Source organism: Gossypium raimondii, chromosome 7, assembly GCF_025698545.1.
Source record: "Gossypium raimondii isolate GPD5lz chromosome 7, ASM2569854v1, whole genome shotgun sequence".
NCBI classification, from domain to species: Eukaryota; Viridiplantae; Streptophyta; class Magnoliopsida; order Malvales; family Malvaceae; genus Gossypium; species Gossypium raimondii.
The window spans coordinates 39987092-40002149 of record NC_068571.1 but is presented as its reverse complement, the minus strand read 5'-3'; the positions used below and the strand labels follow the sequence as shown (position 1 = coordinate 40002149).

At 33.7% G+C, this 15058-nt stretch overlaps 3 protein-coding genes across 5 annotated transcripts; 1 reads left to right on the top strand and 2 right to left on the bottom strand.

Moving 5' to 3' along the window:
- Positions 1–1311: 1311 nt before the first annotated feature.
- LOC105791813 (probable ribonuclease P/MRP protein subunit POP5) lies at positions 1312–3895 on the top strand. Its single transcript, XM_012620053.2, has 3 exons — positions 1312–2115; positions 2238–2375; positions 3153–3895. The coding sequence occupies exons 1-3, from the start codon at positions 1938–1940 to the stop codon at positions 3299–3301; spliced, it is 465 nt and encodes a 154-aa protein (XP_012475507.1). The 5' UTR covers positions 1312–1937; the 3' UTR covers positions 3302–3895.
- Positions 3896–8014: 4119 nt separating this feature from the next.
- LOC105791828 (calmodulin-binding receptor-like cytoplasmic kinase 1) lies at positions 8015–11751 on the bottom strand. 3 transcript variants are annotated; one of them, XM_012620086.2, is made up of 6 exons: positions 11448–11751; positions 11087–11337; positions 10779–10947; positions 10566–10655; positions 10012–10259; positions 8015–8507 (listed from the first exon to the last, which is right to left on the bottom strand). In XM_012620086.2, exons 1-6 carry the CDS (start codon positions 11653–11655, stop codon positions 8184–8186), a joined length of 1290 nt encoding a protein of 429 aa, XP_012475540.1. In that variant the 5' UTR covers positions 11656–11751; the 3' UTR covers positions 8015–8183. The 3 variants fall into 3 exon arrangements, with proteins under 3 accessions (XP_012475540.1, XP_012475533.1, XP_012475526.1); XM_012620079.2 differs by having other exon boundaries at positions 10012–10310; positions 11087–11322; positions 11448–11750; XM_012620072.2 differs by having other exon boundaries at positions 10012–10310; positions 11448–11748.
- A 585-nt stretch (positions 11752–12336) lies between these two features.
- On the bottom strand, positions 12337–14458 carry LOC105791820 (protein OCTOPUS). The gene has a single exon (XM_012620064.2). The coding sequence runs from the start codon at positions 14327–14329 to the stop codon at positions 12590–12592; it is 1740 nt and encodes a 579-aa protein (XP_012475518.1). The 5' UTR covers positions 14330–14458; the 3' UTR covers positions 12337–12589.
- Positions 14459–15058: the final 600 nt, after the last annotated feature.

Here is a 15058-nt window from a genome sequence, read left to right as displayed (position 1 = left end):
AAGGTTTATGGTCTCAAGTTTAGGGTTTTAGATTTATTTATAATTAATTATTATTTAATTATGTTTAAATAAAAGTATTAGTATTTATTTATACATCCACTATTTTTTTATTTAATGACGAGGAGTCCTGTGATTATTTTACCAATAGTGGATGGGAATTATGCACGATAGTGCATACTGAAAAAATATTTACACTTATTATAGGGATTCAAATAGTGGTGTCCACGGATCACGTTGGGTAGAGCCGAGCTAGATTAAAAAAAAACTCTAGGCTCACGAAATTGACTTAGTTTAAGTCACTAAAAAAACTCATATTATTTAAAAATGATAAAATATATTTGTACATAAATATTTATTTATTTTTATAATTAAATTTCATTGAAAATATTTTTAAAATTATTTAATATAAATTCCAACTGGATCGGACGAATTCAATTTGATTATAAATTTTTGAAAGACTAAAATGTGATTTATATCCCTTAAAAAGCGAAAATGAAAATATTTTTGTTTCCTTTTCATAATCTAGTGGTAACTAGAGGTGCTCATGGGTCGGGCGGCCCGCCCAAAATATGGGAGGGTTTGGGTAAAAATATAGGCCCGAAATATGGGCTTGGGCAAAAAAATGAGGCCCGTTTAGAAAACGAGCCGGGCCTCGGGCACTACTTTTTTGGCCCGGGCCCGGCCCAGTCCGGCCCGATATAATAAATATATTTATTTTTTAAAATTTTTTAATTTTAAAATATTTTAAAATATTTTTTTTTTATTTTTTAATTTTAAAATATTTTAAAATTTTTTTAATTTTAAAATATTTTAAAATATTTTTTTAATTTTTAAAATAAATTTTTGATATTTATTAAAAAAATAGGCCGGGCCGAGCCGGGCTCGAGCTTATGATTTTTTCCCGGCCGGGCCTGGGCAAAATTTCAGGCCAATATTTCGGGCCGGGCCAAATTTTTTATGGGCCCGGCCCATGAGCACCTCTAGTAGTAACATATGTCCGTTGGATCACACATCTACAACAAACTCTCCACGTCAATTGATGAGTCTTTTTTTGTCACTTTTTTTAATAAATTTTATTTATAATTTTCATGGTTTTTTTAATAAATTTTAAAAGAGTTTAATCGATTTTTTTAATTTGCTACTAAGATTTCTTTGACCTTTTAATCTTATTAATTTCAAAATTTTTTAATTTATTTCCAATAAAAGAGTAAGGATCAAATTGAATAAAAACGTAAAGGTTAAAGACTAAATTTGTTAGTATACCTTATATATAACACTAAAACTAATTAATCAGTTAACCTGTCAAAGAAGCGTCATCTTTATCTGCCTCCTCCAACAGTGTCTGATAGGACAAACTTTTGAAACCCTAAACTTAACTTAAATATTGGTTTCTAATTGAGTCATGAGATTCTGAGTTAGGGTTCGGCTTGTCTTATCTTCTCTCTCCTATATTGGGTTTTTAGTTTTCGAAGATTGATTTGGAGTTATATTTGATTTTCTGTTTCTATTTTTTGGCTTAACCGCAAGTGCATTCGCTATTCGATTCCATCCTCGATCCCACAAAATTATTATTCCAAAGTTTGTATCTCTTCTTTACTTTTAAGTGACAAGGGGGGAACGGTATACTTTCTTCTCTATGTCGCCGTCTCATCAATGAGCGTAGATTGATAGAGATGGCTTTTGTGCTGGTCAATCTGTATCCCATTCTTCAGGTATAGTTTTGTTTGATCATAGATCGGCAGGTGACCCGTCCTTTCTCCCCCTTTCGTCATAAGGCGTGGTCTGACTCTGAGAAAAACCATTCCTGTGTTTAGGTCCCTACTAAGCAGAATTCGTAAACTATGCAAGGGCTATTTTAGATCCTACTGCTTCTTATTGTCTCATCTCATACACGTTCTCTCTCTTTTTATTTTTACTTTTGAAACCCTAACAATACAATGGTAGGATTTAAGAACAGATACATGGTTATGGAGGTATTGTTGGATCCAAATAAAGAAATTTCAGGGGATGACCCCATTGTAGTTACCCAATTTAACATCTCAAAAGCAATCAAAGATAGCATTCTTGTCAACTTCGGTGAATGTGGTCTAGCTTCTTCGCTCGGATCTTTCCAAGGTATAATATAAACAATGGTGCTTGTTCTTGTTCGTTTGTTTTTCTTTTCCATTGATTGCTGTTTGAATGATTTTTTTTTTTCGAATTTTCTTTAGACTCATTTTTTAAAATTTCACATGCAGTTAAATACGTCAATCCGATTACAAAGCTGTGTGTTATCAGAGTTTCAAGAGATGAATACCAAAAAATTTGGACTTCAATAAGCATGGTTAGGAGAATTGGGAATTGTCCTGTGCTATTTAATTTGCTGGATCTTAGTGGTAAGTTCTTTAAATATGAAGCCAAATCGGCATGTTGGTAATATTTTAGTTGGTTCATTTGTCAATAGAATTCAAGCTTGAAGAATCATTTTTACTAAATTATAGGGCTGGTGTTTAAGAAATCTGAAGAATATTTTAGCATGACAAGTTTTTTACTGAGCACTAGCTTTGGAATATTAAGAATGATTAAACATCAATTCTACCTCTTAGCCTGTGATGTAACTTAGGATTGGCAAAATAACCAAAACCCATCATGTTCGGACTCAACCTGACCCTATAGGGCCTTTTTCTTATGCTAATTGGGTTCAGAGGTTGGTCATTTTTATTGGAAAGTTTCATGGTTGGGTTAGGATGGATTTTAACCTACCCCAATCTGGGAACTTTTTCTAAAATTCCTCTCTTCAAATTTTATAACTACTTTTTCATGTATTTTAGGTTTTACTAGACTTTATTAGATGTATTTGGATAGTTGGTAGATATTTGGAAATGGAGCTCAAGTGTAAGTGTTTGGGTTAAGTGGTCGAGTTTGTCTGCTAGAACTCAAGTCCGGATTTAGGGCAGGTATAAGGTGAAAATGTTTTGAAGGCGAGATGGGCACAAACTCTGCCCTGTTCTCATTAACAGTTTGCAACTCATCTTTTTACATGATTTGGATGTTGAAACTTTGTGTAATTCTAAGCAAAGCTTAAGACTTGAACAACTGCATGGTTTGGTATAAAATTGAAATGTTTAAAAAAGTTCAGATTTGTTAACCTCTAGCTTCTTTCTTTCTTCTAGGTAATATAAAGGCATGTAAAACTGCTGCCTTGAAGTGTGATGAATTAAAATTCGAGCAGTACAAGCTTATGGTTGGAGCACGGCTCTTGGCTGATGTTACCCAGCACATGCAGAACTGTCTTGAGAAGATCAGAATTTTAGAACACTAAAAAGTGATCCACAGGCAGTAGCTGATTGCCCTGGGATGCTGGTATGCCACTATGCACTTATGAACTGAGATCAAATTGTTCAAATTTTGGATAGGCAAATTAGGCATTCATTTTTCACAATATTTGGAGTATCATCTTACCTAGGGTTGGAACCGAGTTGAGCTTAAGTTGTAAAAAGCTCGACCTTGAGCTCAATTGACTTTTACCTTTAAAGCTTAGGCCTCATTAAGCTTTTATTAAGTAAAACCTGAGTCCAATTTCCATGATTACTTTTATTTTCGAGCTCAATTTCAATACTTGAACAAGTTTAGTAGCCACTCAATTAGGATGCTCAAATTTGTCTTGCTTGAGACAATGACTGGCATATATTACTTTTTTGAACAAAACTAGAGTAGTTTGCAAGTAAAAATGTAATCTTACTATCTTACACTAATCTCCTGTATCTTACCTTAAGTTGGTTTTCTTTTTTTTTTTTAAACATGAAAAGAGTTTTAAGATATTTTGTAATTCGTAATACATTAAAGATATTAGGATTTGTGTTACACAGCTGTAATGATTTATGATTTTTGTAATAAGCCTAAAACCTTAGGAGAATTTTTGGTATTATAAGATATATTAATATATAGGTGGTAATATGTATTGTAATTTGTAATTCTTGTTACGTAATAGATAATAAATATTATGTCTTAAGAAATTATATAATCATATTAATGTAATTTATATTATACAATATATGACTTTTTTGTAATTATATACAAAATATATTAGATAAATGGTAAGGATGAAGATATATTAGAGAAATTTTGTGCTGAAAGAGAAGAAGAGGGAAAAATATTGTCAAATTTAGAAAAATAGATTAATTTTGAATATAAAATTGACATATATTGTTATTTTAGCCTTTGTAACGATGATTTAGTAAATCATTTTGGTATTCTTTATGGTTATTAATATTGTATTTTTCATTTTGTTATTTTTAAATGTGCATTGTCCGAAAACTGTCTAGTAATTTTACTAAAACAAAAAAAAAAAGAAAGATTTTCTACTCAATTTCATTGAAATGTCTCATTATTATACTTTCCACCCATTTAATCTTTTTATGCATTTTAATCCTTTATTTATTAAAATATATATATTTGAAACTCTAAAGTTAAAGAAATTTGAAATGATTTAATTTTATCTATAAACATTATTTCAACAAAACTTCGTTAAGAAGATTTTCTTAGTCAACTTTGATACTAAATGTCACATTTCACTTGACCCATTCACAACCGATTCAATCATTGGGTTCGAATGCGTAACATTACATTACATTGTTGGAATACATCAAATTAAATCGATATCATTTACTAAGAAAGATACATTTAAACAAATAATCTGGTATAATTTCAATTAAATAACATGTACGTACTCAATGAATGCTAATTGATCTCGTTTAACATATTCAGGAGTTGTGTGGAATTAAAAACGAAGTTAGGCTTCAAATCCAAATTCTACATAGGAATCTTGAGACGTGATGTGTCTAGATAATTAAGGACATATGTCTCAAGACTTGGGCCCTAGTATCTCGAGACACAACTCCCCTATTTCAAACCTCTAGTTTCAATGCTTAGATGTCTCAATAACTAAAATATAAAACATGGCAAAAATAATTTTACTTTCGATGTTTTACCGTCTTGAGACATAAACCATTGTGTCTCAAGACTTGTTTGGTAAGTCTTGAGACTTGTACCCTGAAATGCACGATTTGATCATTTTTGTTCTTGAGATCTCGAGACATAATCATTATGTCTTGAGACACTAATGTGATATGAACTAAAATGAACATTTAAGTGCATTCAAACACCAGCCAATTTATACCTAATTTAAGCAAACTTTATACTAATTTCATATGCATCAATTTAACAAACAATTATATAATCAAATATCCGAACAACTTAGCAATCAAGTCAACTGTGTAGTTGATTAAGTGGCTTAATACTTATAACCATGCATACTCATTCATAACTCAAGTATTAAAGCTCAACAAAAGAAACTTTATAACCAAAGCATATTATAATACGATTTTCATAACATATTATAAATCAGATAATATAAGATTTTCACAATATACACATTTTGACATATTTCAACCGAAATCAAGTAGCCAAAATTATATCTAACATTATTATTATTTTATTATTTTTAGCGTTGAAATCAAATTATGAGAAATATACATGTACATTTTAACTCAATAAGTCACCAAGTCACAAGTAAATATATAGATATTTTAATTCACCAAAATTATTTTACTTTCCATAAAATCAAGTATTATGATTTTGACATTAACTTTTTCTTTTACTTTATAACAAATGTTACCGTAATCAATTAAATTAATATGATATAAATTTATCTAAGCTTAATCACCAACTTACCTTTTATATATATATATATATATCAACAAAGACACTTAATTATTAATTTCCCAAGTATGATCACATGAAAATAACTATAGTTTCCTCATCAATCTATTATTAATTCAATCATTACTACTCCATCCTTCATGTTTAAATTCATCAAAACGTAACTATTTTTATTATTAATAATCTTATAACTTAATTACTTAATAAATATATGTAAAGAAAGTAAATCATGCTAACATAAATCGAAATCGTTATTCGTCGCCTGTTTTGCCTTTGTCCCCCGCTGTCTTGACATCATAGTTAGCTACATTTGATAATATGATTACAGAATAGTATTAGTTTACATTCAATAAAGGTATAGCCAACAATCAAATATAATTGCATACTTTATAAATAAGTTATTTTTCAACCTTAATATCCGAAATGTTCATATCTCGCTATTTACTCAATCAAATTAAAATTTAACTTCGTATTTACACTCTAGAGATCTCAAACTATCAATTTATAACATAAATTTCCAACTACTTTCATTCAATTCAATCTAGTTCATAATGACATAAAATTAATCAACACCTCCCACTAAGCATATTAGATAATCTAAGCATGGTTCTCATCTTTTCTCTCTCTTCAACTCACTTAACCATTCCAATTTCCATCAAGTGCTCTTGGCTTAACAAAAATTTAAAAGAAAACTTGCGTAATTGGCTTGGATGCCTACAATTTTTCTCTCCTTTCTTTCTTTAAGAAATCGTTGGAGAAGAAGCTAAGTAAAATTGTCATACTCTTTCTCTCTCCCATTAACAAACGTCACTAATACAATCTTAATTAAGGGAAAAATTAATCACAAGTCCTTGGTATAATTACACACCAAGGGCTTGCTCAACATCTCAATCAATTCTCCCTAATTTGGTTCACTTTCACACTATTTATTTAAATGCTTGATTAATTCTATTTCTCAATTCTCTATTCGGCGTGTGAACTTTCCAAGCAATTCGACTTAATAAATTCAACCTCAAACTGACACTAACAAAAATCGAATCATTACATTTCACATTAATTATTTTAATACATTGTCATGAAAGACACCCCATAAGTTATAATATAAACACAACTCTAACATACAATTGATATGTGAATCACATTCACGGCTCTTGACAGTTCATGGTTTATTCTTCACTCTACTAAATGTCTCTCAAATTTGGCCATTGATTGTCCGAGTGAGAAGGCGCAGAGAAAAAAAGGCTTTGCCATTAGTAGCATATCATTTGAGATTATTACATGCAAATCTCTACTAATATTAACTCTTTTACGAGATAAATGTTAGCTGGGACTAATTTAGTTGGGTAATAACGAAAATATTTTTATTTTACAAAATAAATTATAATATTTTGAGAATATTTTTGTCATTTTATGTTTTTTATATAATAAAATAAAAATATAAATACTCTAATAGAATTTTAACTTATGCCTTTGTAATTTTTAAAATTTGTTCAATCAAAACCTTATTTATTATTTATATTAATTTTTATAAATATTTATTACATAATTAAGTCTTTCATCCACATCATGGCTTATCATAATCTAACTACTAATAAAATGGATTTTTGGAAAATGTAAGTGCATTACTTCATTAGGGACATAGGACTTAAGCTAAAAATATTCAGAATTGTTATACCCTTCACCCTTTAGACATAACCTCTCAAGAATCAAGACCAACACCTCGATAAAGCCCCTCGAATACCATTCCTCAAGAATTGGGACCCACCTCTCGGAGGGACAACATATCTCGAGAGGACCCCTAAGACATCACCCTTCGAAACATTAAATACACAAATTCTTCGCCAAAACTCCTCATTGGAATACTTCATAAGAATTCCTTGAATCGGACACATTCATACATAAACCATGAAAGGATCTCATTTAACCGCCATTTATGACACCAGTCACCAAATACCAATCCCGTTTAACATGATTGACAGTCTGTCCAATCATTGCCCTAATAGCCACATTTAGGCCTATTGTGACAAGACAGTTGACATAATCACCCCCGATCACCAATGACTAGATGACACGTGACACCTCAACATTATAACCTCTCATATATAAGCCCACGTCGGATCCCATAATATGGGACTGAGTCCCTCTCTCTCTACTTCCTCACTCTCCACCTTACATTCACCTCCTTCACAATATCCTCTCCTCTCCGACCACCACTTGCAGCAGCTCTTCACCTTAAGTCAGGTGAATCACTGATCAGCGCCTCATCACCACCCTTGTTAGATTCCTCCATCAACAGGGAAATAGAGCAAAGCTATGTACGAACATAAAATCATTCACTAATCTTTTGTTTACATTTTTGCATCATATTTCAATTTCATTCGACGTTGGGAATTTGATGAGGTTCACAAAAGGGAAAAGAATGGGAAATAATTGACTGACCATTCCAAAAAAGAAAGTAAAAAATCACTCACTAGTCACTATTTTTATGCAGAAATAAAACCATAGCTGTCACCCTCTTGTATTCCAAACAAGTGCCTGTCAGACTTAGCATTTCTATAAGGAAAATTTGCAGAACAGTGAGAGGTAGAAGCAGCAGTAGTAGAAGACACTCTATCTTTGTAATCTTTACGAATTCCCCACAAGACCTCCACACATTTCTTCATGGTTGGCCTGGATTGTCTCACTGGTGCAAGGCATTGGTGTGCCAGTTTCAGGACATTCTCAACCACCATGTTTGATGCTGGACTTCTCCTTAGCTTTGGGTCCATCGCTATCACAAATTCTCCTTCCTTTAATCTCTTCATTGCCTGCAGCAGCAACACAATTCTCCGTCAGCATTTATCGGGCGTTGGCAAGCATTTACTATGCATATGCTACTTTAAACCTAATTCCAGGAGTAAGATAGGAGGCAGGGCGTAGCCAGGAAATTTTGAAAAATTAAAATGTTTATAAAAATCATAGAAATTAATGTAAAATATTAATCCTTGATAAAACAATGTATAATATGATTAGACGTAAGACTTTTACATAGCCTTTGTATATACAAAGAAGTTGGAAATTTTCAATCCACACTCACAATTTTTTGAAGGAAGTTGTGGTTGTGAGGTTGACAAGTTACTTTTTGCAAATACTCTTCTTATATTATCTCTATTATTTGGATGATAGTTTGTAATTTTAGTTCTCAATATTTGAACGGCCAGAAGGCTTTAAAGGTTAAACTTGACTTGTTTGACATTTTTTTTTTCATATTGATCTGTATTTTATTTTGGCTATTCACTCTTTCTTGTTGTTCTTCTTCTACTTCACTAGTAGTCTTTAGAAAAATAAATTTAAACCTTAAACACAAAATTTATCACGAAGCTAACATTCAAGATTCACAATAATCACACTAATAATTATAAAATTTCTAATTAATATTAAAAAAATTCAAGCTTATAAATACAATCAATCTTAATTTATTTAAGGTTTTGTATTAGTTAACCTCTAAAATTATTACCCAATCAAAATGTTAAGAATCTCGTACAAAATCAATATCCCAAAATCATTCAATCAATAAAAAACTAAATCTTAATCTATCACTAGAAAAGCAACAATCCTAATTTTCTATAGATTAATCAATAAAGCTTGAAAAGAAAAGAAGAATTGTTACCAATTAGAGAGATCCACTTAAAAGTATTGAAAGATTTATCACCTTTCTTATAAAAATACTAGAGAGTGTATGAGAGAATAAGATAAATTTAAGAGAAAAGGAACGAGTGTTAAAAGAAAATAAAAGCATTAGAGATTCATTTATTTTTATATAAAATAATTTTTTTTAAAAATATTTCGATGGTTATTTTCAAAATTTTATGGTGTCAATTCACCAATTATATAATATTTTTACATAAATTTCTTTTATTTTTTACAATCATCCATGGGAGGCAGCCATGTTACTCCCCCGAACTCGATTGAAAATGTTGGATACGAGTATGTGTCTTTAACATTTAAAGGTTCTTAGAGTGATATCTCCATACCCATATCTGAGCAAGTGCTAAATACAGGAGGTAGAACAATCAATAGGACCTTTATGGGTGTAATGGAAAAACTGCTATCCTAGATTATGCATCATGGAATCAATTTTCATAATATGTGATATTCAAATGAGAAGTTAAATTGCTGTATTGGCTAGCTTATTAAAATGCATGGTTGATGTTTTTGATGTTCAAGCCTATATTGTGATAGAAAATATAACTCGATAAACTGCCAACCTAGAGCATCTCTCTGAATAACCGATATTTTTGCTTGTATTTAATAGGAGGAAGAAATACTCACCCATCGTACGGTTACTCGCTCCTTGACCGGTTTCTTTGATTCAATTGGATATCTTCCGGTCATCAACTCCACGAGCAATACACCAAAGGAGTATACATCGCTTTTGTCAGTGAGCTGATAAGTTCTGGTGTATTCAGGATCCACATAGCCTGCAGTTCCTTTGACTTGAGTCGAGATGTGGGTTGCAGTGGGATCCTCTGTAGCAAGTCGTGCGAATCCAAAGTCCGCCACTTTCGCCCGGAGTTTCTCTGTGATAAGGATATTTGATGCTTTTATGTCTCTATGTATTATAGGAGGATCTGTCATTTTATCATCCAGATACATCGTCACAAAAAGTTATGTAATCAAATCTTTATTTGAGGTGCAAAAGTGTTGAAACTAGTTACCTAACCTAGCAACAACAATAAACTATTTCCAGATTATAACAAGAGGGATCCATAACATTTTCACATTGATGCAATTCGAGTTAAGCAGCAGGTCTCTTTCAATCATTTCACAGACAAGAAAATGCCTATAAATAAGATGAGTTGGAAAGGCATATATATAAGTAATACCTGTGTACGTATGAAGATAGGTAATTGCATGGGCGACATCGATCGCAATGTCCAGACGTTCGGCAATTTCAAGCCCATTTCCCCTTACAGCTGCATTAAGAGAATATTAAAGCTATATTGAGCACCTCCACTATCTGCTGTTATCTGAGCTATTGAAGTTTTTAATCTAAAAGCAGTCATACTTTCTTTCAGAGTTTGAAACTTGTTCCTTACCATCAAGATGTTCTCGGAGATTCCCATTTCCAACATATTCAACCACGATAATTTGCTCGTCTTTGTGCTCCAGATATCCAAATAACCTTACTAAATTCAGATGTTCGATCTTCGATAATGTAAGTATTTCATTCTTGAACTGTTGTGGTAAGCCCTGGTCATACTTGTCCTGTCACAAACTGAAATAATTAAAGTGCATATGTACTATATAATTGAGCATCTACTTTTCCAATGCTATTAGCATCTAGTTTTTGAAGGGATCCCCGCATATTCTTAAGATTAATGCCTACATATGCATATTTGTGTACCTTTTTCGCACGCTTTACAGCAACAAGAGATCCATCCTTGAGCCTCCCTTTATAAACTGTTCCAAACCCACCTTCCCCAATTTTATTTTCGGGAGAAAAATTTGCAGTTGCCTTACAGATATCTTCGAAGGAGAAACTGGGTGTTGTGATACGTCCACTCATAGAACTGGAAGAACCATAAGAACCAAAAGACTTGAATCCAGCTGAGCTCCTTACATCGCTCGCTGTCGATTGATCTGTTGAAGTAGAGACTGCAAATTTTCATTAGAAAACTTAGGATACAGCCATTGAATTAACAGCTGAGAGAGCTCATTGGTTACTCACGACAAACCAAACCAGGAAAAAGAATAAAAAAACTTACAGGAAATTCTTTCGACTCGGGTGTTATTTTTTTGCATCTTGTTGACATCAATTCTACCCTTTTTTCTTTTCCCAGACAATAATGCTGTGAAAACTCCAGCTAGTTTCCTTGATACAACTTTGAAGTAGTTCTTAGCACGAGGTTTATGCTGATCATGGAGAGAACTGGAATCTTGTCGGATCATAGTTGGATGCAATGCTTTCTTCATTTGGGGAGCTTATATGCCTCAGTTTAATTTTGTCAGTTGCCAAAAAGGAACAGCTATAAAGGATCCTTTTCGGCCTTCCTGTTCTCTACAGGATATTGACCTTGTTTAATGCCAACGGGGACCAATTCAAGCAGATAAAAAACTCGGTTTCTTGTTGAACCGGCCAGCAAATCGATTAACTTTAATATAAATATCTTGACACTAATAAATTAATAGCTATAGTCTACAAAGACCATGGCTTAAATACAATGCTCTGTTTGAAAAACAACCCAAGCCCAATTGGATGGTGATGTCGGCTTAGCTGGTACAGATGTTGCTTTTATTGTAATGAAAGGTCACCAGTCCTTATAACTGTAATAACATCATTAATGGGCAATGTTGACTAATATCTAAAAATAAGTATAGGATTTGAGTGATACAATTAACAAGATAATTATTTCTTTTTACGGGATCTATTAAACTTGTTCATGAAACTAGTGATCACAAATTATACATGCAAGACACTATTAGCAAAAGCCGTAACAACATGTTGAATATCCTACAGTAACTCCACTTATTGCAACTGTTGAATATGACAGCTCCACTAAGACAAACCAGTTCCAATATAGGTCCAATGAAGCATGAAGAAGTCAAGATGCATAAACTTGTATAATTACAAGCAGAAGACGTGCAATGATCAAATAAGAGAAAAACAAAGCGATTTCATTTCTTGTGAGTGCTAAGCTACAATTCTGCAACAATTTTTGCTATATTAACAATATCAAGATATTGTACCATTTTTTTCCATTGCTGCGTTATTAGAACATATGCCTAGCACAACAAAGAAAACCATATGATGCGGTGCTTTTTTTTTTTTTTGTTATATATCTATAGAACATGGAGAAACACATTCATAAATGTTTTTACAACGTAGTTATCTTATTGGTAAGCTCCATTACAGTATACTACCACCTACAGAGTTTGAGTTTCTTAGCCTACTTCTTCCAGATTTGCTTCTCCGATAACTCCTCAATGGCGTCAAGTAGAACCGCAATAGACCATTGTCAAGGTTGTTAGGAGAATACCTGACACTCCTATTCTTGTGCAACATATGATTATCCCTTCTCTTTGGACCATCGCCTTTAGGATCGATCACACTCCCTCCATAGAAAGATGATCCGTCAACCGAATGGCGAGCACTAACACTATAGCTCCGCAGAAGCTTCTCCCTTACAGCATTCCCATTTTCGACTCTGTCAGCCACCCTTCTTAACTTGTGCAAGGACTCTGCCAATGTCCCAGCGGCCACATTTCCTCGTATAGCTTTACTTTCATCTCCATTGGCAAACCTAGTCAGCTTTTCCAAAGAGTCTGCAAGTGTTCCTTCACCCACATTTCCTCTAACACCTTTACATTCATCTCCATTAGTCACCCTTCTAAGCTTGTGCAACGACTCAGTTAGCCTCCCATTACCCACATCTCGTCCAATACTCCTATCCTCATCTCCGAAATCACTTTGTTTTCGCCTATATATCAAACCCCACATACTCCACACATTTTTCCAGCCCCTTGCCTTCTTCATGTTAAACACTTTTTGAGCAACCCCTCCATTAGCGACAAGCTCAACATCCTTAGAAGCAGATTCCATATTAGAATACCAATTGGAATCCCTCAATTCCTTCTCAGTAACCAACAGTTTCGCCCCATGAAACAGCCCAACAGTCTCGGGTGACACTTTAGCATTAGAAATGGAAGACTTAAATTCCTCAGCTTCCCCGAAACTTATCCTCCTGTTGGAAGAAGAACGGTCAAAACTTCTTCTCCTTCTAGTCAAAGAATCCGCGTAATAGTCTCTCGTTTGAGCTGACCCACCAGGGCTAATCCTTTCTTCCTCTTTTACAACACTCAATCTTTCTTCCCCAACACTTGGTTCCTCGTTGACCCTAGGGTTCTGTTTTCCAATCAAATAACTATCCCAAGAAGCCCTTGGCTCATCCATGGAAAACCTTGGCTCATCGACGGATAAACGGCCAAAATCAACTGATAATCTAGGATCAGTATCACAGGATCTTCTTCCAAACAACCCATATTCCCCGATCTCCGATTGGGTATCTCTTAATCCCCTTCTGTTTGCCTTCTCAAGAACCAAACCCTCGCTTTTCTCCTTTTTGCTCTGTTTTTTTCTCCATTTCCTCAATTTCTTGCTAAAAACCGAAGCCGCTTCCCATAAAGATTTCCCCGAAGTTTTTTTGCTTCCACATTCAAGATCTATGAATTCCTTCATCGTTTTTAACTCCCCTTCCTCTTCTTCTTCTTCTCCTCCTTCAAAGCTTTGAAAAACTTCAACTTTCGAACAAGCGAGGTCGACATTGAGGGTTTTCATTTTGTCGTCGACGGCGAAAAGATCGTGCAGAGTACTGTGAGCCCTAACGTCGCAAGATTTACGGCGGGGTTCGGAGGCGGCAGAGGAGGATGGGTCAGGGCCGCCGGAGCAGGATTTAGAGCGGCGGAACTGGGAGGTGGAGGAGGTGGTTGAGGAAGTTGGGGTTCTGGTAGGAGAGTCGTTTTGGATTCCCGCGAGGCGTTCCCGGAGACATGCTGCGCAGAAGCCCGTGACGGGCGCGGTGGCAGGGTGGCGGTGACAGGAAGACAGACGGCGGCTCTGACGCCGATGAGGGTGGGGCTGGGAAGTCATGGGTAGACGAGAGGCAAATGAGCCTGATGATGCTCAGACACCAAAAACGAAATATTACTACACTCAATATTATTAATATGTGAGAGAAAGTATACTAAAAAAACATACGAGTTTCAGAAGAAAAATGAAAAGCCCTGGTTAAGCCCTTCTATTTTGCCTTCCATTATTTTCTAATTACTATTATTAATTACCAAGTTGATTAAATTTGCATTTCGGTCCCTCTATTGTTAAATTTTTCTCTTATATGCTGGAAATTATTTTTATGAATGGTCATCCAATTATTGATTTTTCAATTTAGTCACTAAACTTTTCAAATTTAAACATTTTAGTCACTCCAAGTTGATGTGGGTTTTTTATTGGTCTAGTAACAAAATTAGCCTCTAATGTTTATACATTCTATCAAGTTGATCTTAAATATAAAAATTCAACAAATTTAGCCCTCAATGTTTTCAAATTTTGTCATTTTAGTTCTAATTCTAAAAAATTCAATAAATTCAGACTCTCTACATTTACACATTCTGTCAATTTAGTCCTAATTCTAAAATTTTTTAAAAAATATTTTTAGCCCTTTATAACCTATCGACTAACTAGTGATGGTAACGGGTGGGGTGGTTTTTGCCCACTCCGACTCAATCTTGACTTTAAAAAAATTTGACCTGCTCTGAACCCGAACTTTGACCCAAAAATTAATAGTATACCTGGCTCCAATACATTCCAACCCGTTTATTT

Bases quoted from the DNA above. Each gene is read 5' to 3' on its own strand.
- LOC105791828 (XM_012620072.2), bottom strand. From the start codon at position 11,655: ATGAAGAAAGCATTGCATCCAACTATGATCCGACAAGATTCCAGTTCT. The intron at 10,656-10,778 runs GTAAGGAACAAG...CTCTTAATGCAG, and splicing joins TCTCCGAGAACATCTTGATG to CTGTAAGGGGAAATGGGCTT. The intron at 10,311-10,565 runs GTATTACTTATA...ATAAAATGACAG, and splicing joins CTATCTTCATACGTACACAG to ATCCTCCTATAATACATAGA.
- LOC105791820 (XM_012620064.2), bottom strand. From the start codon at position 14,329: ATGACTTCCCAGCCCCACCCTCATCGGCGTCAGAGCCGCCGTCTGTCT.
- LOC105791813 (XM_012620053.2), top strand. From the start codon at position 1,938: ATGGTAGGATTTAAGAACAGATACATGGTTATGGAGGTATTGTTGGAT. The intron at 2,116-2,237 runs GTATAATATAAA...TTTCACATGCAG, and splicing joins TTCGCTCGGATCTTTCCAAG to TTAAATACGTCAATCCGATT. The intron at 2,376-3,152 runs GTAAGTTCTTTA...TCTTTCTTCTAG, and splicing joins TAATTTGCTGGATCTTAGTG to GTAATATAAAGGCATGTAAA.